Here is a 24,956-nt window from a genome sequence, read left to right on the forward strand (position 1 = left end):
AAGATTACCACACACCTCAAAAAGTACTGTGTGGGGTATGTACTCACTCCAGCTGCTGGACTCTGGCCATCCCGTATCCACAGGTAGGTCGCCATTCCTCGGTCATTGGTAGACTGTGAGCCATCCAAAGTAATCGAATTATTAGGGAGCGTTATAATGTGACTGCCACCAGCATGAGATTTTGGGGGAGTGATGTTCTCTAAGCATAAATGGTGACAAAAACCACGGTTTTGGTCAAACGTGCAAGAAAAATTACTGAAGATGGAAAAAACATTCAAAATTCAGATAAGTTACAGTAGAATTATATGCATGCATACCATCACGTAAAAACATTTATTTGTGCAATTATTTTATAAACTATTAAGAAGTATTATATGCAGTTCTGCATAAATAGGGTGATTTTCAAAGGGATTTATGCAGGGATAAAACAGTGTTTAAAATGCAGAAATAGTCTTTACAGAATTGCCAGCCCAATATGTGGTAAACTTCTACGGATTGTAATGTTTGCATAGACTTTTACCCAGACTGACTGTAGATGTTCCAGATGATAGAGTTCGGGAATGTTTGGACTTATGCGCATACTTTTGGATTTCGAAAAGCATGCATGGAAAATTTCACGAAGAAGTTACGTGGACATTTCAGCAGGTGGGTAGATTTGGTGAGATAATTTTCAAAGGAGGATTCATGGGGATAAGTCTGCTTTGAAAATTGATGTGATGTGTGTGTTTTGCCTGCTCTCTTATGTGAGTTTGGAAATTACTCTCAAAATGGTTAAAACAAAAATCAGCATTCTTATATGTCACCCAATACCATATGATTATGCATTAAAAATCCTTGCAATTTAGTGTCAGTATGTCACAAGGCACGAAACATTAGCAAACTCTGAGGACATGTTAATGTGCTCTAAATCTACTGAAATTTCTGTTTGGCCAGGCGATCATACAGTAAAAATGGGTAAGATTTATTGTTTCAGTTACAAAAATAATCTCTGGTGCAATGGGGACAACCTTATTTTAACAAATTGGGTAATCACGCCACTGCATTCGAATTACTGAGCAATGGCTAGGGTTCAAGAAACAAAACAGACTTGGTAGCAATACAGTCCAAGATGTGCCTGAAAGGCCTGTGATGCACTAAGGCAGAAAGCGCGCAGATGAAAAAGCAGAGGTTAAAGTGTCAATATTCTGATATGATCTGAGGGTGTTCTTGTGGGGTAACAATTCAAAGTCACGATTTCATGGAAAAATGCTTAAACAGTGCTGAAAGCCAAACCTTCAGGCTCCTGTTTTTATGCAGCAAAGTCTATAACCATCTGCTCCAATAATCCTGTCGGCACTCACCTTCTTTGACAGTAACAGAGAGCGTGGACGCACCGCTGAGGCCTTGATGGTCTTTCACTGTTAATTGGAACTGATATGTGCCAATCTGTAGACCGCTCACTGTTGCCACTGCTGTGTCACAGTTGTCTATTTTCACATCGCCTGGGCCACTGAGGTAATAAGGTCAAAAGTTAATGGAAACATTGCACTGAGATTTACCCGCTTATTCTGGCCTAATGTCTTTCTAATTTGAAATCAGGCTCCCATTTAAAAATAAAAAATAAAACTAGATACTGTGCTGAGGAGAATTTTCAAATAAAAAGCGGAGTTATCTAGTGGGCTGTAAGCCGCGTGGTACCACAAACCCTTCTAAATTAAGACGAGCACAGTAGGTGCCCCATTTAGAAGGCAGAAGGCAGGCAGAGTGCTAATCTATCAACCAACAAAAATAGAAGGCTGGCAATGCTTTCATCAAAGTCTTTAAAATTGGGCAGAATTAGCATGAAAATTGCATTCTCCTTTATGCCAGGATCCTTTATTTATTTGAACAGAGTCGAAAATTGGCTTATTTAGCTTTGATGAACAGGCAAATAATTTTCATTCCTACCAGTGATCTCCCCTTAATCTGCGAGAATATCTTATCAAAACTAAACATTTGCAGTTATAATAACCAAAGAGCTTTTTCAACCCAAATTCATTCTGGCCTCCAGAGGGCAAATGGAACCAAAAATACACCTGCCATAAATGCGGATATTTGAAAGATATTTGACAAAAAGAGAAAATATTTCTCATAGCATGAATAAAGATTTGAAGGGCAAAGGAGGCAGAGCCACCATAAATAATACTAACACCCTCCACTCCACGGACATGCTTACAAACATCTCATCCCCTCAATAACACGTGCCTTTTATTTGCCTCTGGGAGCCCTCAGATCTAAATGTATTTAATTGCATCAGAGCAACCCTGCACCCAAGCTCTGATGCAACTGTGTAGTTCCCATTAGTATCTATTGGGAGTGATTTTAACACAGGGAGCCTAATTTTCAAACCTATTCATGGTACTGGATTTGCACACGTAAGTGAAAGTGCAGAGATTTATCCTTGCGCTTTATAAATTGTGCAGTGGGTTTGTCGCAGGCAAATGTCCATTACCAACAGGCATGAACTCTGCTGCCCCTGTTATGGAGCGTGGATCCTTGGGCCAAGGGGAAGATGGTACCACCTGTGGGGAGGAGTCCCACAGGCCCCCACCGTCAGCAGGCGAGGCTGAGAGAGACCTGAGACCCCGCTGGTGCTTCACCACTTCCAGCCCACATTCCCCTCGGGTTGAGCCCTTGGGTACCAGGGCCGGCTGGACTTACGTGGGGCCTCAGGAGACAGAGTCCGGGTGCTGGCGCAGCACTTAGTAGGCGGAGATGAGTAGAAGGCAGAAGCTGACAAGGCTAGGCAGATGACGTAGTTGGAGGTCGGGTACAGACTGAGGTCTAGCAGGCAGCAAATCTCAGATGTCAGGTACAAGCAGAGGTCTTGGCAGGCGGCATATCTCAGAGGTCAGGAACAAGCAGAGGTCTTGGCCGGTCAGAAGCAAGAACAGAACTATCAGGAACACAAGCAGGAGCCAAGTAGCCAAGGCAAGGTCTTGCAGGAAGGCCTTGCCTTAAATAGTCCTGGGTCAAGAAGGAGGAGCCCTGGCACCTCCTATAGTGATTCCTTTAAATGATGTCAGAGGTCACGCGCACACACCTAGGAACACGAGGCACCCCTGTGGGACTGGACAGGGCACCACCGTGTCCAGGCCGGGAAGGAGCAATGGCATCGGAGGCCTGGCGGAGGCTCTGTGCAGAAGGAGCGCGCAGCCGAGAAGGAGCAGCAGCGTCAAAGGCCTGGCAGAGGCCCTGCACGGGGGGGGGAGTGTCAGAGGCCCAGCGGACGCCCGACACGGGGAGAGCACGACGCCTGCAGCACCCCGCAGACTTCCGGGGCTAACAAGTAGCGGGTGGCCACGGCGGTAGGTGGAGGGAGCCGGTTGTGGCCTACTGCGGCCAGTTCCCGTAACAATCCCTGCCTCAGAGTGGCCCACAACCAGGCCAACTTTTACGAATGCGGTTCGATATCCTTAAAAATCCAAAGCCTAGAAAATGGAGGAACAGTATAAGTCTCTCAGAAATCGCAGTTGGTCCTTCTCTTCGAAGTGCAGCCTTGTTTGCCTCTCTGGGAACTGAGTGGAGCAGGGAGCTCCTCAAAAGCTGAATCTTTAGGGTCAAAAATAAGCATCATGCATCGAAAAACAAGAGGCACCACTCTGCAGAGCTGCCGGAGTACGACGCCTTATTTTACTTGTACAATGCCTTGATTACCTGAAAACTAAACTAGTCTGCGCACAACAAGCTCCGAGTCCTGGGTGTTTTGGCACTTTAACGAGTACTAGGGCCTTTAGTTATTCCCTGCGCAAGAATATACAGCTCTAAAACTGTATAATCTTCACCCTATAAACGACAGGAGACATACATCTCAGCAAATAACAAATGGTTATTTTATAACTGTTTATCCTTGAATATTTCAAAGACAGAGATCATTTTCCTGTCAAGACAACCAGTGTCAGAGGATCTTCTTCCTTTCAACTTCATGGGACAAAAAACTGCTGTTGCGTCAAAAGTAAATGATTTGGGGGTAATCTTGGCCATCGATGAAGGAACACATAAAACAATTGATTAAAACAGGTTATTATAAATTGCGAATATTACAGAGATTAAAGCCACTGTTAGAACGGGAGGACTTTTGCACAGTTTTCCAGACATTTATTCTTGCTTGCATTGATTAGTATAACACATTATTGACAGGACTACCTGGAACCACTCTAAGAGCACTCCAAGTACCTAAAACTTCAGCAGCACATGTCCTCACTGAACACAAAAGGTATGAGCACGTTGCAGCAGTTTTGGCCACACTACACTAGCTGCCAATTTAATTCCAGATAGGATACAAAATTTTAACAAAGCTACTTAAGATAATCATGGGAGGCAATGTATATTCTCACATACACACAGCACGGTGCACACTAAGGTCTGCAAATAAGGGTCTTCTGTCGGTACCCACTTTACGCCAAGCTCACCCAGGAGAAGTAGAAGATCAGGCCTTCTCAGTTGCTGGACCTATCCTATGGAAAACCATGACGGAACAGCTAAGAATCACAAGTGACAGCAAAGTATTTAGAAAGGATCTCAAAACATGGGTTTTTAAACAGGCATTTAAGGCTGTGAATCAGTGAATAATGTGACTAATCCCAATGACAACATCTGTCAGTCCATTTTTGTTTTGTTACGTACTATGTGTTATGGCCGCCGGCCGCGGCGGTCCGCAGCCGGGACCAGGTACTCACCCGCAACGTCGGGTGGGCCCAGAGGCTCCTGCAGGAGCAGAGAACCTCCTCCAGCATTCTTCCCGCGGCCTTGGCCGCTGGCCAGGCCGGCCGCGGAGCCCAGCGGGGCTGAGCTGACTCCTCCCTCTTCCTGGCTGCATAGGGCCGAGCGCGTGGCTGAAGAATAGATTTAAAGGGGCCACGACAGGAAATGTCGTGGCTCCCTCCTGAGGCTCCTCCCTCTTTCCTGGTATTCAAGTCAAAGTCTGCTTCTCAGACCTTTCCTTGGTATTGCGGTTCTGATCCTGGATTCTGTGCTGGCGTTCCTGGTCTCCGTTCCTGATCCTCGTCCCGCTTCTATTCTCCTCCCTTGTTGGACTGATTCTTGGCTCCTGACCCTTGGACCGGCTTTCGTTCTTCTCTCGGCTTGACCTTGGACTGGCTGCGGACCCTTCTCCTGGATAGCGTTTGGACTGGCTGCGGACCCTTCTCCTGGATAGCGTTTGGACTGGCTGCGGACCCTTCTTCTGGCTTCGACCCTCGGAACGGCCTTCAACTACTCTTCAGCTTTTACTCCTGGACTGACTCAACCTGCTGGAGGCGCCAGCCATCTGGAACCTACGACCTGCAGGAGGCGCCTGCATCCAGACCAATCTTCAGTCTTGAGAGAGTCTCCTAAGTCCCAGTGGCCGGGTTCCTACGGGCTCCTCCTGGGGGAACCGCGAGCTTCCAGGGCGAAGTCTTTATCCAACGAGTGAACGTTCAAGCCTTGCCTTCAGACGGTAGGGACCAGAGAGGGTTAACTCCCTCTTTGGCAGCGCTAACCTTACCTCAGAACAGGGGTCTCACTTCCGGATTCGTAACACTATGTTTTAATTGTATGTATGTTTTTACTCTTATGAACCACCTTAATCTTTGGAATGTGTGGTTAGCAAACAATAATAAATAAATAAATATGGTTATCTGATAGGGGCTGGTTAGAGCCAAACAAGGAAATTGAAGATGGCTGCCCCCTAAGAAACTACATTTCCCAGCTTCTCCAGGGTTAACTTCCAGGATGATCTCAGCAGGGAGCAGCTGATCAGGGAGGAGTTCACACCCTTCAGCTGCAGGCTGCTAGGTGCAATAAACAGGGCAGCCTTTGCAATAGCAAAAGAGGAGATGGAGAGGGAAGGAGATATGTATTAGGAAAGGAGGGCCAACCCTACCCTGGAGACAGCCTTGAAGATGAAGAAGCAGAGCCTCATGAATTCTTAAGGTGATGTTTTGAGTTATTAGAGGAAGAAGAAAAAAGAAAACATTGTGTTTACATGTAGGGAGGCTGTGAAGCTGAGGTGCTTAGATAAACCCTGGGGGGACTTCAGACACTCAGAAATGAAAGGAGTGCACTATCATGGGAAAGCCCTTATTATCCAATGAGAGGTACATAGATTGTTATGTACCGGTACGATAAGACCTGGTCTTGAGTATCGGTATAGTAAAAGAATTAAATAAATAAATAAATAAATGTTAAAAGAAAGCACTGTGAACTGTTGAATATATGCAACTATATGAGCAGCTTGTGGGAGAGAAGCCTGGTAGATGACAGGTTAAGAGAATGGTAAATGAAGGACCATCCCCCGAGGAACTGGGCACACAGCTGAGCCAATCGTTTGAAAAGCACCAAGGCTGTTTGTTTACAGAGTTATTTTTGTGCTGTGCTTAATTGATTGTGAACTCAGAGAGAGAAAATTGCCGCACTGCTGAGGGAGTTTCTTAATTGCTACTGAAATGTTTTGTCTGGTTCACTTGCACTGCCAAAGTAAACTCAGAGGCAAGAACTGCAGCAGCGTGACAATTAAGGGTAATGTGGGGACTGCAAAAGTAGTAACACTCACACTACTGGGTTTGCAGTTTAAGACCAGAATGTTAAAAGTTTCTTTATTTAAGCTTTACCTGTATCTGGAAATAGGCCATATCATGCTGGAATTGGTTTGTTTGTGTTCTATTTAGTTTCCTGTGCTCACAATCTTTTAGGCTTTCCCAATATCTATTACTGATTTTATTAGATTCTTTGATGCACAAGCTATAATAATACCAGTATTTATTATTTAAAAAATATAGTGAAAACGAGACCACCATGAAGCAGCCATGAAGCGGTTGAAATGCTTCTAAGTTTGTATTTTCTGGAAGGTGGTTCTGTCTGGATTCATAGGATATCACCAGATTGTTACGCAATTTAAAATAAACTGGAGGACAGGGATAAACCCTGAGTTTGGTTGCAAAAATCTATAAGATGCAATATGATTATAAGAAACTCTGTTTGCGATACCGAGAATGTGACACCTCTCACAGAATGAGACATTCAAAGAGAAAATTATATAAATTGAACCGGAGAGATGACACACCTTGTGAGATGGTTTGGATGAATTTCAGTTAATTCAAATGTTTTATATTTGAAGTCATTACATTTTTTTCTGGATATCAGTACATTTTTCAGATATTTCACTCTGCCTCTTTTTTCGAGAAACACGGTATTACTCGATGACGTACACAGATGTATTCGAAAGGGGTGGAGGCAGTAGTAGTTCTATTAGATTTGACTGTTGCATTTGACACAGTGGACCACTCAATTTTCATTATGCATCTCCAAGAAACTGGAATAAGAGATTCATGTCTAGCCTGGTTTAATTTTGTTTTTTTTATTTTGAGAAATAGGAAACAAAGAGTAGCGATAGGGACTCTTTCTTACCCCTGGCTTTTTAAATGTGGAGTGCCACAGAAGATTTTGTAACTCATCCTATTCAACATATATGTTCAACCCCTGGGGCAGTTAATTGCAGACCAAGATGTTAAACTATGGTATATAAGTATGCAGATGGTTTACAACTATTTCTGCTCATGGGTTTTGATAGGGAGAAAGCATCTTTGAGGATAAACCATTACTTACGTGAAATCTCAAACTGAATGAGGAAACACAAACTTAAATCCATCAAAAAGAAGTTACACCCTCATATAAGAACATGCATAATGAATACCAAAAGAAACAAAAAGTCAACAAGTTACTGTCATCCTTCCAATGGAGATGGTACGGGCCTAATCCGTGGTAGAGTTCCAAGATACTTGGGATAAACACAAAGTGAATTTAGAGGAAAGGGGATGGAAGGAGAAAACCACAGATCAACTAAGATCTGTGGCAGCAAACTAGGCAGGCACATATGGGCAGAATGAATGAACCAAGCAGTCCTTATCTGCCGACATCTTGTAGGCTTATTCCCAAACAAATTCTATGTTAACTACTGTACACCTCTTCTGAGCTGTTCTTGAATAGTCAGTATTTAAATATAATAAACTGACTGAGAAGGGTGAAACAGATGCACGAAACAAAGAGCTCCATTTGACAAAAATGGATGGCAAGTATCATAGCTAAGACACTCAGCATTGTTTATACCTTTCCATCTTTTTTTAGTTCTTTGTATGTGCAGGAGGTTCACAGGCATTAAAGCCCTTGGACACCTCTTGTGCTCAGACAACGCTGGCTTACAAGTGAAGATGCAAATAACTAGTCCAAGAGAATGAAGAGCATCTGGCGCCCATTAATTTCTAGTTCATAATTTTTAGGCTTGTGCCCCTTTTCCTTATGCTCTAATTTGTCCATGAAATGTCTTCATTCCTGTCAGCCTTTCCTAAACTCAGCTGTTCCATCTGAAATAGACATGAGCTTCAACTGAGAACTTGAGGAAGTGCTGCCTGTCCATCCAACTACAATGCATACCTTATTTTTTCCCAGTGATAGGAAACAATGCCTTGGTCATCGGTGCTTTTGCTTCCATCTAGCGTAGTGCTGTCCACTGGAAATGTCAGTTCCTTACTTGGACCCGTCACAGCTATTGGTGGACTGTTATTTTCTACAGAAAAAGACTGACAGTTAAATTCAGCGAGCGATCAGTCAGTGCAAGGACAATCACCTAAGCCATTTGTAAAACAAGATTATCAGATGGTCAATACATGAATTTGATCAAAACAGAGTCCAGTTCAGTATACAAAATACAGAAGCAAGTACTTTTGTGTAGTTAAAAGAGAAGTGAGAACATGGGGATAAATATAGAGGAATCACGAAAAAAGGAGCACAGACTTTGCACCTCAGGTTTTTGGATATCGGTAGAATCCTTCACTACTGATGCACCTCCACCATCTGTCCCAACCATTACACTATTTCCTGCCCTTTTCTTGACTCATTTCTTTTCATGTTCATAGCTACACCAGCAAGAGGAAACCAGAAAGAGAGGAGAGCTATTGTAGTTTTGTTCTTCCTGTCTTTTATATTGGAGAGAGGCTGAGCTTTCTAAAGGAGGAGAGAGGAAGGTATTTATGAGTGTAAAGTCATTAGAAATCAGCAGTTGGGCATTCATTCTTTGACAGTACAATCTCTATGAAGGAAAGAAGCACGCTAGGAGATTTCCTCGTAGACATAATGATTTACAAATGAGGTCTTTTCCATGTTGTGCTTGAGTAGTCCTGCAGATTATAAAACTTCCAAAAATCCTGCTGTCAGCAAGTTAAGGATGAGCTCTACTCTCCACAAGGGAAAGGCATCCTTCATAGCCGCCTGCAGGGAATATGCCCACAGCCAAAAGCAAGAAACATGAATATGCTTTATTATGTTTCATTGGAACTTGCTGGGTGAGTAAAGTTTCTAAATGACTGCTTCACAGAGCAGCTGGTCCTGGAACCAAAAAGAGGGGGAGGGGGGGAGATCACTCTAGATCCAATCCTCGGTGAGATGCAGAATCTGATGTGAGAGATAACAGTGGTGGGGGCTGCTGGGTAATAGTGATCGTAACTTAATGAGATTTACTGTAATCACTGAAGGGAGGACCTTAAAGTGTTTAAAAAGAGAGACTGTGATAAAAGGAATGGTTACAAAGATTAGGAGTTTGCATGCAGTTTAAAAATACCATCTTGGAAGCCAAGACTAAATGTATTTCATGCATTAAAAAAAAGGTAGAGAGAAGACCAAACGACTGCCAGCATGGTTAAATGGTGAGGTGAAAGACTATTAAAGCCAAAAGGACATCTTTTGAAAACTGGAAGGTGGATCCAAATGAAGAAAGTAGGTAACAGCATAAGCATGGCAGGTTAGATGTAAAACATTAATAAGGCAGGCCAAAATAGAATATGAAAAGAAGCTTGCCAGAGATGTAAAAACTCAAAATACAATTTTTCCAAAAATATTCGAAGCAAGAAGTCTGTAAGGGAGTGATTGGACCACTAGATCAGTGGTTCTCAATCTTTTTTCTGTTGGGACACACCTGATAGTTCTCACATGCGTGACTCACTGAACACATGACAGTCACAAGACTAAATGTAAATTGTACACTTTGCATCCACAGGAACCCCACCCTGACCCTCAGCAATGGGTATAAAGCAGAACTAGAACATTCCCCATACAACTCACCATACAAAACATTTATTCTGGTGTTCTCAATAACAGCAACACAAACTCCCACTACTATAAAAAGAGTAGTTCACCACCAATGCATGTCCTGTGAGAAAACACAACAAATAAGGAGAGGTATTTTACTAGCCATAAGAACATAAGAAATTGCCATGCTGGGTCAGACCAAGGGTCCATCAAGCCCAGCATCCTGTTTCCAACAGAGGCCAAACCAGGCCACAAGAATCTGGCAAGTATCCAAACACTAATAAGATCCCATGCTACTGATGCCAGTAATAGCAGAGGCTATTTCCTAAGTCAGCTTGATTAATAGCAGCCAAGCTTATTAAATATCTCTCCTCGATCACACACACAGACCTGATCTTTACCAAGTACTGAAAGACCACAAATTACAAATATGTAGATAGAAACTGGACTAGAAACCCAGAAAAGCCACTTTGCATGCATTACAAAACTGGAGAAATAGAAACAGAAATACAGCACCTAACATAGTACTAGGATCTGCAATAATGCACACAAACTAAAATTACACCTGCATTATGGCATGCACTCATATGGAACAACCCTACCTATAAAAAGGCAACACCACAATTTTAAACCAGGCCCTAAACACCAATACACCTCCAATTAGGAAAACAGAAGAAGCCAAGCTGCTATAGATCCCCTCACAGAAAACTGTAAAACTATACTAATAAATGTTTCAACATCTATACTAATAAATGTTTCAACATCTAACAATTAAAAATTGTTAAAAATTATTACAAATTCTCCAAACAAAAATAAAATATTTAAACACAACAGACATCACAGAATGCCCAAAAATTAAAATGGCAGTCAATCAAGTAAAATGAACTTAAAAAGCCACCTTTACTTACCCTCTCCAGAAGCTCTCCTACTCCTTTCTCTTGACAGCCATTAGCATACACCAGAAGCAGCAGTAGCTGCTGAAGCTGTTCTCATGGTCCTCTTCCTTAGGGACCATAACCAGCCTCTCTTTCTCTCTCTAACACACACACACACCAGTCATACCCTCAGGACCAGTTTCTGTCTCTCAAACACCAATCTTCTCCCCAACCAGTCTTCACACACACACACACACACGTCACCTCCTTGATCAGTCTCTCCCAATCACACAATGCTTTCTCTCTCTCTCTCTCTTACTTACACACAAGCTCTCAGTTACACACATGCTTTCTCTCACACACAAGCTCTCAGTCACACACATGCTTTCTCTCACTTATACACAGGCTCTCAATCACACACAGGCTCTCATTTATACACTAGCTGGGTGGCTGTCTTACTCCTACTCCCTCCCTCCCCCTGACCACAAATGGTAGCTGTAGCAACCTCCTCCAACCCCCCCACGGCCCAAGAAAGAAGAATCCCATTGACCATGGGGGCTAACCCTGCTGCTTCTGATTTTGCTCCAGACCTGCGTTGCTGCTTTAGGCCGAGGCTGACTCTACTGTCGCTACTTTTCAGTGCAGCATGGAAAGTAGCTACACATCACTTCCTCTTCTGGGTCGTGGGGGCGGGAAGAAGAAAAGGCCAGGGTGCAGTTGCTGGCTTCAACGAACCCTGCTGCTGTTCCCGATCAGCCAGGTTTGAACATTCTGACAGCCCGGGCAGCAAAGGCAGAAGTGGAAGAAGGTCTGCCTCTCACTCAGTGGAGGAAGGGAAGAGAAGAGCAATGAGAGACCGGGTAGCACACAACACACCTGCCTGTGCTTAGTGACACACCGGTTGAGAATTGCTGCACTAGATAACAGAGGGGTAAAAAGGGCATTCAGAGAAGACAAAGCCAGAGCAGAATAACGAAATGAATTCTTTAACCTCTCTAGTAAAGATTGAATCAATCGGGGAGATGCCTATGCCAGAAACATTGCTTGAAGTTGATGATTCAGAAGAACTGTTTCTTTTATTTTTGTGGGTGTTTAATTGTTCCCCACCTTGAACATTGGATTTGGGCAGGATACAAGTTTGTTTTAAATCAAATCAAAAAATTTACGATGAACCCGGAAAATGTGATAGAACAAATTGAAAACTAAAGAGAAACAAATCACCAGAACCAGAAACCCCCCCACCCCCCTCAAAATGAAATTGTAGACTTATTACAAGTAATCTCTAACTTCTCATTCAAATAGCTGTGGTAAGTGAGGACTAGAGGATGGCCAACATAATGCACATTTTAAAAAAAGAGCTTCAAGGGTGATTTAGGAAACTACAAACTTGTGAGCCTGACGTTTTTGAAGGGGTCAACAAAAATGTGGACAAGGGTGAGTCACTTGATATAGTGTATCTGCATTTTGAAAAGGCATTTGTCAAAGTCCCTCATAAGAGACAAATCAAGAAATTAAAAAGTCATGGGATAGAAAGCAATGTCCTATAGAAGATTGGTAACTAGCTAAAGAATAGGAAACAGTGTAGGACTGAATGGTCATTTCTCTCAATTGAGAAAGGTATATAGTGGAGTGCCCCAGGGATCTGTACTGGGACCAGTGCTTTTTTTTGTCATTTACTTTTTATTAGAAATTCAGTTATACAAGTGATCAATATGGCAAGATCCACATCATCACATTGATGAACTCACACAAGTACAACAACATCATAGCAATAGCTAAACAACTCACAAACTGTAGCAAAACTGAACAACTTGAGTATTGGATCAGTGCTTTTTAATATATTTACAAATTATCTGGAAACAGAAGTGATGCAAGGTGATCAACTTTGCAGATGACACAAAATCGTTCATAGTTGTCAAATCGTTAACCAACTGAGAGAAACTATAAGAGGACGTTGTGAGTCTGGGGGATTGGATGTCTAAATGACAGATCAAATTTAATGTGGACAAGTACATAGAAGGAAGAATAATCCAAACTGTAGGTACATGAAGCTAAGATCGATCCTTGGTGTCACCACCCAGGAAAGTGATCTTGAAATCAATCATTATGGTCAATACTTTGAAATCCTCAGCCCAGTGCACAGTGGTGGTCAAAAATCCAAATAAAATGTTTGATATTATTAGAAAAAGAATAGAAAATAAAACAGAATATCATATTGCCTTTGTATCAATCCATTATGTGCAGTCTGGTCGCCCCCATCTTAACAAAGATATAGTAGAACTAGAAAAAGGTGACCAAAATGATAAAAGGGGATGGAGTGGCTATGAGAAAAAGCTAAAAAGGTTAGGGTTCTTCAGCCTGGGAAGAGATGGATGAGAGGAGATATGATAGAAGTCTATAAAATCATGAGTGGAATGGAATAGATAAACAGGAAATGGTTATTTACCCTTTCCAATAGTACTAGGACACTATCCATGAAGCTAATAGATAGCACAGTTAAAACAAACTGGAGAAAGTATTTTTTCACTCAGTGCACAACTAAACTGTGGAAATTGTAGCCAGAGGATGTGGTGAAACCAGTTAGCAAAGCTGTGTTCAAGAACAGTTTGAACAAGTTCCTGGAAGAAAAGTCCATAAACCATTATTAGCCATATAGACCTGGGAAAGCCACTACTTATCCTGAGTTATGAGCAAGAAGAATTGGATCTAATCCTTGGGATCCTACAGGTACTTATGACCAAACTGGCCACTCTCAGAGACAGGATGCTAGGCTTGATGGGCCTTTGGTCTGACCCAGTATGGCAAATCTTATGTTCTTGTTTCTCCCACATCAGAAAGGATTCTTTTCTTTCAAATGCACATAATTTTCTCATACACTGTCAAATGAAAAACCATATATTACATCAAAGAAAAACAGGCAACTCTTGCGACATGTCTCTTTATGGACTGTTGGAATAACCTAGGCCTATGAGTTATACACAAATCCCAAACCATTTCCAGTCTACCTACCAGGCTGAACAATGACTATGACCTGAGCTGTGGACTGCTGTCCAGCTGAGTCGGTGATCAGCAGCTGAAAGGTATAATCTCCTTCCTGCAGGGCAGACAGCTGGAGATATGGAGTCCGTACACCCTGTGAATGCAAAGAAAACAATTTTATTTGGAAGAAGTTTCATACTTTGAGGCCAGTGTATTAAAAATGCACTGAATGTTAAAAAGTCCACTTTGTGCATAAAAACGGCAACCTGTCCCTAAGTTGTGCTTAAGGGCACAATATTCCCTTAATTTATGCAAAGCGGAGTTTGCACATTTATTCAGCTTTGCACACAATAAACTTGCAAATGTAAGTTTACTCTTGCAAAATTTATATGCAAATTCAGTTAATGAATTGCTGCAATGCAAAACCAAGCAAAGCAGCTCATTAACTATGTTCATATTGCTAAGATACATAATTAAAATATAGAAAAAGTACCTTTTCCAAGCATAGTACAAGCTGAATACAATGAAAGCCTTAAGTGGTAAATGTTCAAAGAATTAGTAATCTTGCACATGGGGGAAGAAAAGGAGTGATATGCAGGGAAGCGGGTTTTCAGCCGCCTAAAACTATGTGGGTACTTTCATTACGTGCACGAGCATGTCTGCATAGAAAGGAGGAATTTCAGGAGCCATTTTTAGATTTAGGAACTTACCTTTCATATTCAAAAGGTACATATGGCAAACACCCCTAATTTTGAGCATCCGTTCTGCATTGGGTAAATGTATGCGCGTAACCTTAACCACATAACAACTGAATTTTCCAATCCAGTTTCCACAGATACCTTGCGCCTGTCGTGTGTGGGCTTTTAAGTATTTACCCAGCACACTCATTTATATATTGAAAGCTGTAAAAGACTCAGGGCGGAGTTTGAGCTATTCTTTCCAAACTTGAAGAGTAATTCAAAATAAAATACAGTCTCCTCCCCTTCTCCAGATGAAGGAGGTTTACTATTTTCTGTTCCCAAACAGCAAACTATTTTTATTTCTCAAAGAAATGACTCACTAAAAAATGATTATATAGTTATATTAATACTAGTGAAAAGTGCCCAGCATTGTTCGGGTAGGATAATTGTAACAAACTGGAAGGAAATCTTTTTCAATCATAAAAATCAGTGGTGACTGCTCAAGGTAGCCAAAATCCATTTCCGCATCATTTTAATATTTCCTGCCAAGAAACTGCAGTTATCTTTAAAAGCTGTGCACAGTACCAGGGCCATTTAACCTCTTAATTTTTTTTGTCATTTCCCTTCATGTTGTTTGTGCTGTCGCAGCAAGCCAGCTATTAAAGCAGCCCCAATCACAACTGGGTATATGCCCTGAGAGGGTGCAGTCAGGATTCCTCGCCCAGCCTTTTCACCCTAAGGGTAGGATTACCAATTTTTCCTGTTTAAGCAGAGAAGCGGCTCAGCCAGCAAAGAGAAGGAGCAGGGATGCTGGGGATCCCCCATGCTTTAGTAGTCAAAGCAGAGAAGCCAAGGTGCTGGCAGTGTTCCCTTGGTCCTGGCTGAACAGAAAGACAATGGGGTTGGTGGTCGCAAGAGTTCCTAGGCCAGGGATGGCAAACTCCAGTCCTTGTGTTCCACAAACAGGCCAGGTTCTCAGGATATCCACAATGAATATGCACGAGAGAGATTTGCATACAATGGAGGCAGTGCATGCAGATCTCTCTCATGCATGTTTCACTGTAGATATCCTGAAAATCCGGGCTGTTTGTGGCACTCGGGGGCTGGAGATTCGCCATCCCTGCCCTGGGCTCTGCCCTTCCAGCACAACCAGCAGTCAGTGAGAAAGCAGAGGAGAATCAAAGAACCGGATTTCAGATATTAGGGTTTGTCCCAGAGAATAGAAGAACCCCAAAACTGTCCTAACTAAAATCCGGATGGGATTTTCCAATGCATTTATGGTGGATGGAACAGTGTAAAGCAGGGCTTCCCAAACCTGTCCTGGAGACCCCACAGCCAGTCGGGTTTTCGGGATGTCCACCATGAATATGCATGAGCTAAATTTGCATACCACGGAGACTCAGTATATGCAAATGTATCTCATGCATATTCAATGCAGATATCCTGAAAACCCGACTGGCTGTGGGGTCCACAGGACAGGTTTGGGAGGCCCTGGTGTAATGTGTAAGGATTCATCTCCTGGGCACCCTCCCCCACCCCTGGCAAGGTCAGAGAGCAGGGAGCAGAAGGTCTCAGGCACAGCCCCACAGTTTCCTGTATCTGCTCAAGGGTAGGCTCTGCAGCAAGAATTAGGACATTTCTGAAGCACATTGGCAAACATTTGTATCTTTTATATTACAATATAAAAATCAAATCGTTTTCCAGCCTTGCTTCTGTTTTATTGGATGAGGAAAAGAGATCAGCAGAGAGAGGAGATCTCGGGGATGGGACGAGGGGATGGAAAAGAAGAGGACCAGGGATGGAGAGAGAAGATGAGAGGGAGGAGGACTTGTCCAAGATGTCAGTGATGTAATTTGATTTGATTTACGGCCTGAGTTTCAAAAGAATGTAGAGAATAAAGTGTGGTTTAATGCTTGTAAATGGGCATTTTAGAAACAGGCATTCCCAGGGGGCAGGGCTGAGGCAGGGAAACCATTTACTGCATGACTTGTGATTTCTAGAAGTAAGTGCATAAATGCGGACGTACACGTTTATGCCCGCTCCCAAGCAAGCAAGTGCAAATGTGTGCGCATATGTCGTGCTGAGTTCTGCATACATCTGCTAATGTTCAAAGCAGACTTACACACTTAAGTCTGCTTTGAAATTTTAGCCTGAAGTGTGCGAGTACTTTCTACATGCGGGATGTTATAAAACTCCTCTCCCTGGATATATTCCATGAAAGATGTGAACTAGAATCTGAGCCAAGGACTCCCTGATTCCAAGCTTATGATTGTAATTGCAAGGGTCACCCCCCCTTTTCTCCGTGAATGATATATTGATGTCCTAACATGACTTGCTTCAATTCTTACTTTACCCACACCATAGTTTCCACCTCTCAAGAGATCAGTGCACATGATCAGTTTAATATCATCATGCCCATACTTTGATGCTAGTGGATGCTGAAATAAGGTCCAACTTACCTGCATCTCCACTACTGTGCTTTTACTGTTCGGGCTCAACGACCACTCATAGCTAACAATTTGGTGGTCATCACTACTTTGGTTTCCATTCAGGGTGACGTAGTTTTGGGACAGCGCTAAGGCCTGATTCGGCCCTGCATTGGCGATGGGAGGATAGTCCACAGGCTTGACGACAGTCAGCGATGCAATAGTGGAGTCCGCAGCTCCATCTGAATCAATCACTGTTAACCTGCCCCGGGGAAGAGGTTTATAAAGAACTCAATCATCTCCCTTTACGGTATCCACACATTAAAGAACTGTCATGCTTTCCCCCTTTCTGAATATTTCATATTTTGATTTGGAAAAGTAATCCTAGGCATGCATCAGTGAACTGCAGCCTGCCCAAAAAGCAGCAAAATAGACAAGAAGGAAGGGTAAAAGAAGCAAATCTGTAGGACAAGCAGCAGCAATTAAAAAAAAAAAAATGAGCATCCAACTTAGCAAATCTGTCCCAGAGGTGGCTAAGAAAGGAAAACCAACAACCTCTAATCAACCCCCAAGGGAGGTGAATATAAAGGGTCATCATAATTGTGAGACAGTGGGAGCCCAGATCATGACTGCTGGGAAATCATAGATACAAAAGGTGAAAAGTCACAGTAAACACATCAATAAAAAGAAAGTCAAATCTGCTGATAAATTCAGCAATTAAAAATACGTATAAAAATATTTAAAATATTACCAAACACTAATAAAATATTTCAAAACAGCAGATACATCACATCCAATAATTAAACTAACAAGGATAAAATAAAATAGATCCCACTCTCCATTCCTGGGAACTTTAGATTTCCAGTCCTCCTGAGATTGTCGTAGATTGGAGGAAGGTGCACAAACTTTAACCCCTCTCACACACACATATATACAGGTACTCTCACTCATGCACACACATGTGCGCAGGAACTCTCCCTCATAGAAACACACATACACATACAAAAACCTTCTCAAAAAATGTAGGAGATTTGTGAGGTAAGACTTCCCTTGGGTAAATCCACATAGACATGGTTTGATGGGACATAGCCTATCTATATATTTGGTGATTTTTTTCTTTATAACAGTTTCCACAATTTTTCCCAGCACCAAAGTCAGGCTCACCAGTCTATAGTTTCCCGTTTCACCCTGGATCCCTTTTTAAATATAGGGATTACACTGGCCATCTTCCAATGTTAGGTGCATCGAATGATTTTAATGATAGGTTCACATTTTTACTAATAGTTCTGAAATTTCATTTTTAATTTTTTCAGAACCCTGGGGTGTGTACCATCTGGTCCAGGTGATTTACTACTCTTCAGTTTGTCAAGCAGGCCTACCACATCTTCCAGGTTCACCGTGATTTGGTTCAGTTGATCAGAATCATCACCCATGAAAACCTTCTCCGGGACGGTTATCTCTCCAACATCCTCTCCAGTAAACACTGATGCAAAGAAATCGTTTAATCTTTCCGCGATGGCCTTATTCTCTCTAAGTGCCCCTTTAACCCATTGATCATCCAATGGTCCAACCAACTCCCTTGCAGGCTTTCTGCTTCGGATATATTTTAAAACATTTTTATTGTGAGTTTTTGCCTCTATCGCCAAATTCTTTTCAAATTTTCTCTTAGCCTATCTTATCAATGTCTTACATTTAACTTGCCAATGCTTATGCTTTATCCTATATTTTTCTGAAGGATCCTTCTTCCAATTTTTGAATAAAGATCTTTTGGCTAAAATAGCCTTTTTTACCATGCCGGTAATCGGTTTGTCTTCCTTCCACCTTTCTGAATGCATGGAATACATCTGCTTCTAGGGTGGTATTTTTTTAACAATGTCCATGCCTGTTGTAAACTTTTTATCTTTGTAGCGGTACCTTTTAGGTTTTTTTCTACCTATTTTTCTCATTTTGTCAAAGTTTCCTTTTTGAAAGTTTAGCGCTAGAGCCATGAATTTGCTTATTGTCCCCCTTCCAGTCATTAATTCAAATTTGATCACATTATGATCACTATTGCCAAGTGGCCCCACCACCATTACTTCTCTAACCAAATCCTGCACTCCACTGAGAATTAGATCTAAATTGCTCCCACTCTCGTCAGTTCCTGAACCAATTGCTCCATAAACCTGTCTTTTATTCCAGCTAGAAAAGTTATCTCTCTAGCATGCCCTGATGTTTCACTTACCCAGTCAATATTGGGGTAATTGAAATCTTCTATCATTACTGCACTAACTGTTTGGTTAGCTTCCCTAATTTCTCTTAGCATTTCACTGTCTGTCTCACCATCTTGTCCAGGTGGACAGTGGTATACTCCTACCACTATAGTCTTCCCCAACACACAAGGGATTTCCACACACAAAGATTTGATTGTACATTTAGTCTCATGCAGGATTTTTATCCTGTTGGACTCTATGCCATCCCAGACATAATGCGCCACCAAGATACTCTTCTCTGTCATTGCGATATAATTTGTATCCCGGTATAGCACTATCCATTGGTTATACTCCTTCCATCATGTCTCAGATGCCAATTAAGTCTGTGTCATCATTTACTGCTATACATTCTAATTCTCCCATCTCACTTCTTAGACTTCTGGCATTAGCATACAAACATTTCGAAGTGTGTTTTTCTTTGTATTTACATTGCTTTTTAGTTGACAGGAATAACTTGGAATCTTTTAACTCAGGTGAGATTTTAATTATAGGCACTTGGACTACTTTTATTATTATTGGAACCTCACTGTTGGATCTCCTAAATCTAATGCTTCATTAGTATCCTTCGAAGATACCTTTCTCTGAACCACACGCTGCTGAGCGACTGTCGGCTTTCCCCTTTGTTCTAGTTTAAAAGCTGCTCTATCTCCTTTTTAAAGGTTAGCGCCAGCAGCCTGGTTCCACCCTGCAAAACAGCTAATCAATGTGAGAATGGGTGCACAAAAATGCTTCACAGGCCTGTTTTCAAAAAAACAAAAAAACCCACCTTAAGGACTAGTTATTTTTGTGGGTGGCTCGGGGGAGCAGTGTTTTATGTGCACCAGTGCACATTGTTAAAGGGGCCGCACGGCACATGTGAAGCCTACCCAGGGTTTCACAGAACCCCAAGTGGTCCATGTGGACCTCCTCACTGGAACCCTGACCCCCTCATAAAGCAGAAGCGTAAAAGGAAAGGACCTTCAGAAAGCCTCAAACCCTGGTCCTCCCAAAATGCTTGGAAGGCTCCTCTGCCCACCCAAAGCTTACCCTACTGAAGGGATGGACAACTGGGGACAGGAGCGATCCCCACTCACTCCAGCTTTCAAAATGCACCGGCTGACCCCATGAGCCCCTTTGCCTCCCTTCCCCTCAACAGTGGATTCAAATGGAGCCTCTCACAGGTTTCTCATTTTTTTGAACAATAACTTTAGAGTTCCTAAACTCCACTTCAGAGGCATTGCTAGGTATCTAAAAGATCCAGGGCATGGGCCCATAAGCTCCCCTCCCTCCACCCCAAGATGTTGATAATTAAACAACCGAATCATGATCAGTAGCGTCCCCTCCTCTCAGAACAAGCCTGTAAAATCATATAATTGGACATCATGCTTTTAAATATTAAATTTTAAATGAGCTTTGCTCTATGTTCCCATGCAGCTGTCAGAGAGGCCATCTTATATGACCTGTGACAGGGAAATCACCTTGTTAGTTTGATCCCCGTGGGGCGCCCATGGTTTTTCTCACACCCGCCTCTTACCAAACTCCATCCAGGAGGAGACAAGACACCCCTGCTCATAAAGCAGGAGGCACACATTCTGCACCATTGTCGCAAGATGCTGCGCACGCATGTCAGTGGCTTCTCCAGACAACAAAAAAGAAACTCTGGCAAGTTGCAACCATCTAGTACAACTACCACTAAAATTGTTCAAAAGCATCTATCAATAAAATTCCATTATATGAGAGTGAAGTCTGGAGTCTAAACAGGACAGGACAAAATCCCAATATAAACCCTGTATCTCAGGTTCTACAGTTATCTTGCATTCACAGAAACTCTCCCAACAAAGGATACAGAGCAGAAACAGGACATTTCCCCTTACCACTCAACATAGCAAAATAATATTGAAATTCTGGTGTCACATCAGTAAGAGCAACACAAACTCCATCCACTACCAGGAACATTGTATAAAACAAAATCCTGCAAACAAATGTACTCAGGACCTATAGGATATCTGCTATACCATAAAACACTAACAGGTAGATTCAAACAATAACAACACTACCCATGAAAAGACAACAATGAGAAGTCTTGAACGAGTAGATGTGAATATGTTATTTACACTTTCGGATGATAAAGGGACTAGGGAGAACTCCATGAAGTTGGCAAGTAGCACATTTAAGACTAATCTGAGAAAATTCTTTTTTACTCAATGCACAATTAAGTTCTTGAATTTGTTGCCAGAGGATGTGGTTAGTGTTAGTGTAGCTGGGTTTAAAACAGTCTAACTTCAGTTAGTCAGCCAGAGTGACTCACTGCTCTTTTGATTAACAAATGTTGGTACCTAATCAAACCAACTCACACTACCTTAACATCTTTCCAAGGTGAGTGCTGATCTTTTCAACCTTTTTACTTAGGTATACACTGCTCCTAGCTTATTTCTAGCTTCCGGCTACCTTTTTTTTTTTTTTTTTTTTTTAAGATACAAACACTAACTTCTGCGTATTAGCTGCCTTACTGACCAACTATTTTAAAATACAAACAGTCTAACTTCAGTTTATTCCCTGCCTTACTGATTATTAAAAGCACAAAAGCACAAACACACCCAAACACACTAAATAATACTCCCCCCAATAGTTAACTTCACCCCAATACTTTTAAAAAAAAGAAAATTTCCCGAGCAAAAACGTACTGATTCCTTTCAGCCACCAGTAAGGTGATCCTCTCCTCTCAGTGCCCCCAAGGGCATTTTTCAGGCAGCCACAATGGATAAGGTAACTGGCTAATTTTAGCTGATTATATTTAGGAGAATTTTCAGAAGAACCTGACTAGCTAGAATTTTATCTGAAAATTCCTAAATCTGGTCAAACCTTTCGCCTTAACTTCCTGGAAAATGTAGCTGTTAGTGCTGAAAATCAGCACTAATAGTCTAAGGTTTTGTTAAAGAAACATCCTCTCCCAGCCTCCACTCCATTAAAAAATACATACATTTGTGGGAATAAAGCAGCCTCAATCCATCTTCCAGCTGTTAGCATTTTGAAGAAAAAAGCCCCTCCCGAACCCCTCTCCAACCAATTTAATGATTTTTTTTAAATATTCCCTGATCTCCCTTCCCTCCCATGTTCAAGCAAACAAAAGAAATGGCCTGCCTGATCCAGAACCCCTTCTCTGCCACCCGATTCCATCCCAACCTCACAGAAGCCCCCCAAAACCTCCCCTTGGTCAAGCAAGCAGGAGGATCCAAGCTTTTTTTTTTTTTTTTTCCCATACGCTGGTCCCTTGCATGAGCCAACTCTTCTGCTCAGTTCATCCCCTCCTGCTGGTCAGCACACAAGTCTACTCTTCTTTCAGCTGCCTGTTCCATGAGTAAGCCAGCTCTTCTGGCCAATAATGTTTGCTTACTCTCCCTGCCAGCAAGGTACCGCAGGGTTGTATTTAGGCTTGAGACTGGAAACCACTGTGAGGCCTCTCCAGCTGCTGGGCCCAGTACAGTTGCACTGTTCACACCAGCCTGAAGATGGTCCTGACAGGCAGTTTGGGTGACCAAGGGATTCTCATCTGCAGACACATTCTGTTTCCATATTAACATTTCTACTTACTCTTCCAATATGGTCATCATTTTTAGTGATAGTTTTTTTTTTTTCCCTCCAAAATGTTATACTATAATTTTTTTTAAGTATTGTGCCCAGAATTGTTACATCAGACCCTGAGTTCTGGCAAGAAACCATGCATTGGTACAGTGCAGCTTGTGGATTCAGCACAATTATGGGACCAGACATTTTGGTCTTTACTTAAATCTGCCTGGAACAGAGAAGAAACAAAACATGTAACAGACATTACTTATACCAGCAAGGATGCCCCTACCAAAGCTGAATTCCAGGTACACAGGCCTCTGGTTAGACATGTTTCACAGCAGAGCTATTTCCAAGATTTGCATTTTCTCTCTTGGGTCGGTCATTAACAAAGCAGCATTAGAAGTGTACTGCATGGTGCACGGCCTAGCACAGCAATAAAAGCTCGGCATTTCAAATACCATGTGTTATCTTCCCCTGATTACTGTGAGTATAGCAATAAGCTGATTAGCATGCTAATAGGGTCATTACTGGGCAAAATGATGTAGATCAAATAATGCGGCTTGCCTCAAAATCTGCAAGCAGCATTATTAGATTTAAAGTTAGCTAAGAGCTACCTTTCCCTGGGAGCATCGGGATGCTAATGCATGTCCCGATGCTCCTGGGGCCATATTTGTAATGGTGCTAATCAGCCTGAATAAACATCCCCTCTCCCAAATATTGCCAAAACTTTGGGAGGGGATATGATCTAGACCCCTCCATTCCACCCCCTGCCACCCCTGGAAGCGGCCGAAGAAATTTTTAAAAATTTGCTCAAATTTGGGATCCCAGGAGCAGGTTCTGCCCTTCCTCAAACACCTCCCCTTTTTGATAACCCCCCCCCCGGAGTTTGGCACCATCCCCCCCCCCGGACCCCTCTGTACCTTAGTGATACAGTCATGGTGGTCCAGTGAGGCATCGAGCACCCCCTAGGGGTCTGGGCCCGGCCTTGCCATGTTCCAAAAGCTCTAGGGGGACCGTAGATCGATCCCTGGTGTTTTGGAAGTACTAGTGGAGGACTGTTTATTCGGGCCTTGGCAGTCGCACAGCCAAGGGGCCGCCATCACACAGTGCTTGAGGACTCTAAGCCGCGGCATTTTCCCCAGAGGCTTAGTAAATGACCCTCTCGGTTTTACTATAGACTTGAGTTCTTGGGAATCAGGATGAGCTTGTTTGTCATGTTGTTGTGTGCATCTCATTTATTCTGTCTCTCTCGTAGCACCCTGTAATTCCACACGCATTTACAGCACTGTGCTCATCGGGAGACAATCCTATTATCGTACGTAATAAGAGCATGCACTAGTGATATTTCTGCAACATTCAGGGTTAGCTTTACGTTGTTTGAGAAGGAAATATTATACTCTGTCATAATATCTTAAAAACAAAACAAAAAAAATCTCAGCCAAAACAAGTGGAAATGGAAAGCAAGTTAGGGCCTCCCCACCCCCAAATCAACTGGACTGCTATCTAGTCCACACCACTGTTCCAATCCTAAAACAGACCCAGCTCGATCCTGCACCCAAACCTTCCACTAGAAACTTGTCCTCTGTTACTAGCGGGGCCGGCTATAGTGCTGGCTGAGCCCTGCACAAGCACCAGGGATGGCGCTCTCCTTCCCCCCCCCCCCCCCCCCCCCAAAAAAAAAAAACAGCTGGGAGAGGGGAAGTTACACATCCCTAAAACTGACCCTTTCCTTCCCCTTTCTTCCCTTACCTTTCACTGTCACCCTTCCTCCCCTTCATCTTCCATCTGCCTCTCCCCAGGAGTCTGATAATAGGAGAAATGGAGCTAGTCCTGCTATAGACTCCTCACTCTCCCAGGCAGTTCAATTTACAGATCAACTGAGCTATGAGAGAGAGAGAGAGCAGAGCCAGCAGCAGGAGGAAATTAGAAGCACCGTGCATGGACTCTGCTCTCCTGCCAGCTGGGCTGAGGGGAGGGAAAGGGAGGGCTACAACACTAGTTCTTCAGCTCCCCAGACCAAATCAGGATGCTGGGCGGCAGAGGCTTTTGGGCCCTGCAGGACATGTCTAGAGATAAGAGGGGCTGGCAGAAGCAGTACTTCTCCAGCCCCAAAGGCTCTCG

At 42.7% G+C, this 24,956-nt stretch overlaps 1 protein-coding gene across 1 annotated transcript in view; it reads right to left on the reverse strand.

The window, feature by feature from the left end:
* KIAA0319 (KIAA0319 ortholog) overlaps window positions 1–24,956 on the reverse strand; it is a 134,542-nt gene that overhangs the window by 23,067 nt on the left and 86,519 nt on the right. Inside the window, exons 8-12 of the mRNA XM_029590770.1 lie at window positions 17,074–17,302; window positions 13,965–14,088; window positions 8,431–8,563; window positions 1,341–1,489; window positions 48–199 (exon numbers count right to left, since the gene is read on the reverse strand). Coding sequence (XP_029446630.1) covers window positions 48–199; window positions 1,341–1,489; window positions 8,431–8,563; window positions 13,965–14,088; window positions 17,074–17,302 — 787 coding nt within the window. The remainder of the gene's footprint in view (window positions 1–47; window positions 200–1,340; window positions 1,490–8,430; window positions 8,564–13,964; window positions 14,089–17,073; window positions 17,303–24,956) is intronic.

Source organism: Rhinatrema bivittatum, chromosome 2, assembly GCF_901001135.1.
Source record: "Rhinatrema bivittatum chromosome 2, aRhiBiv1.1, whole genome shotgun sequence".
In the NCBI taxonomy this organism is placed as follows: domain Eukaryota; kingdom Metazoa; phylum Chordata; class Amphibia; order Gymnophiona; family Rhinatrematidae; genus Rhinatrema; species Rhinatrema bivittatum.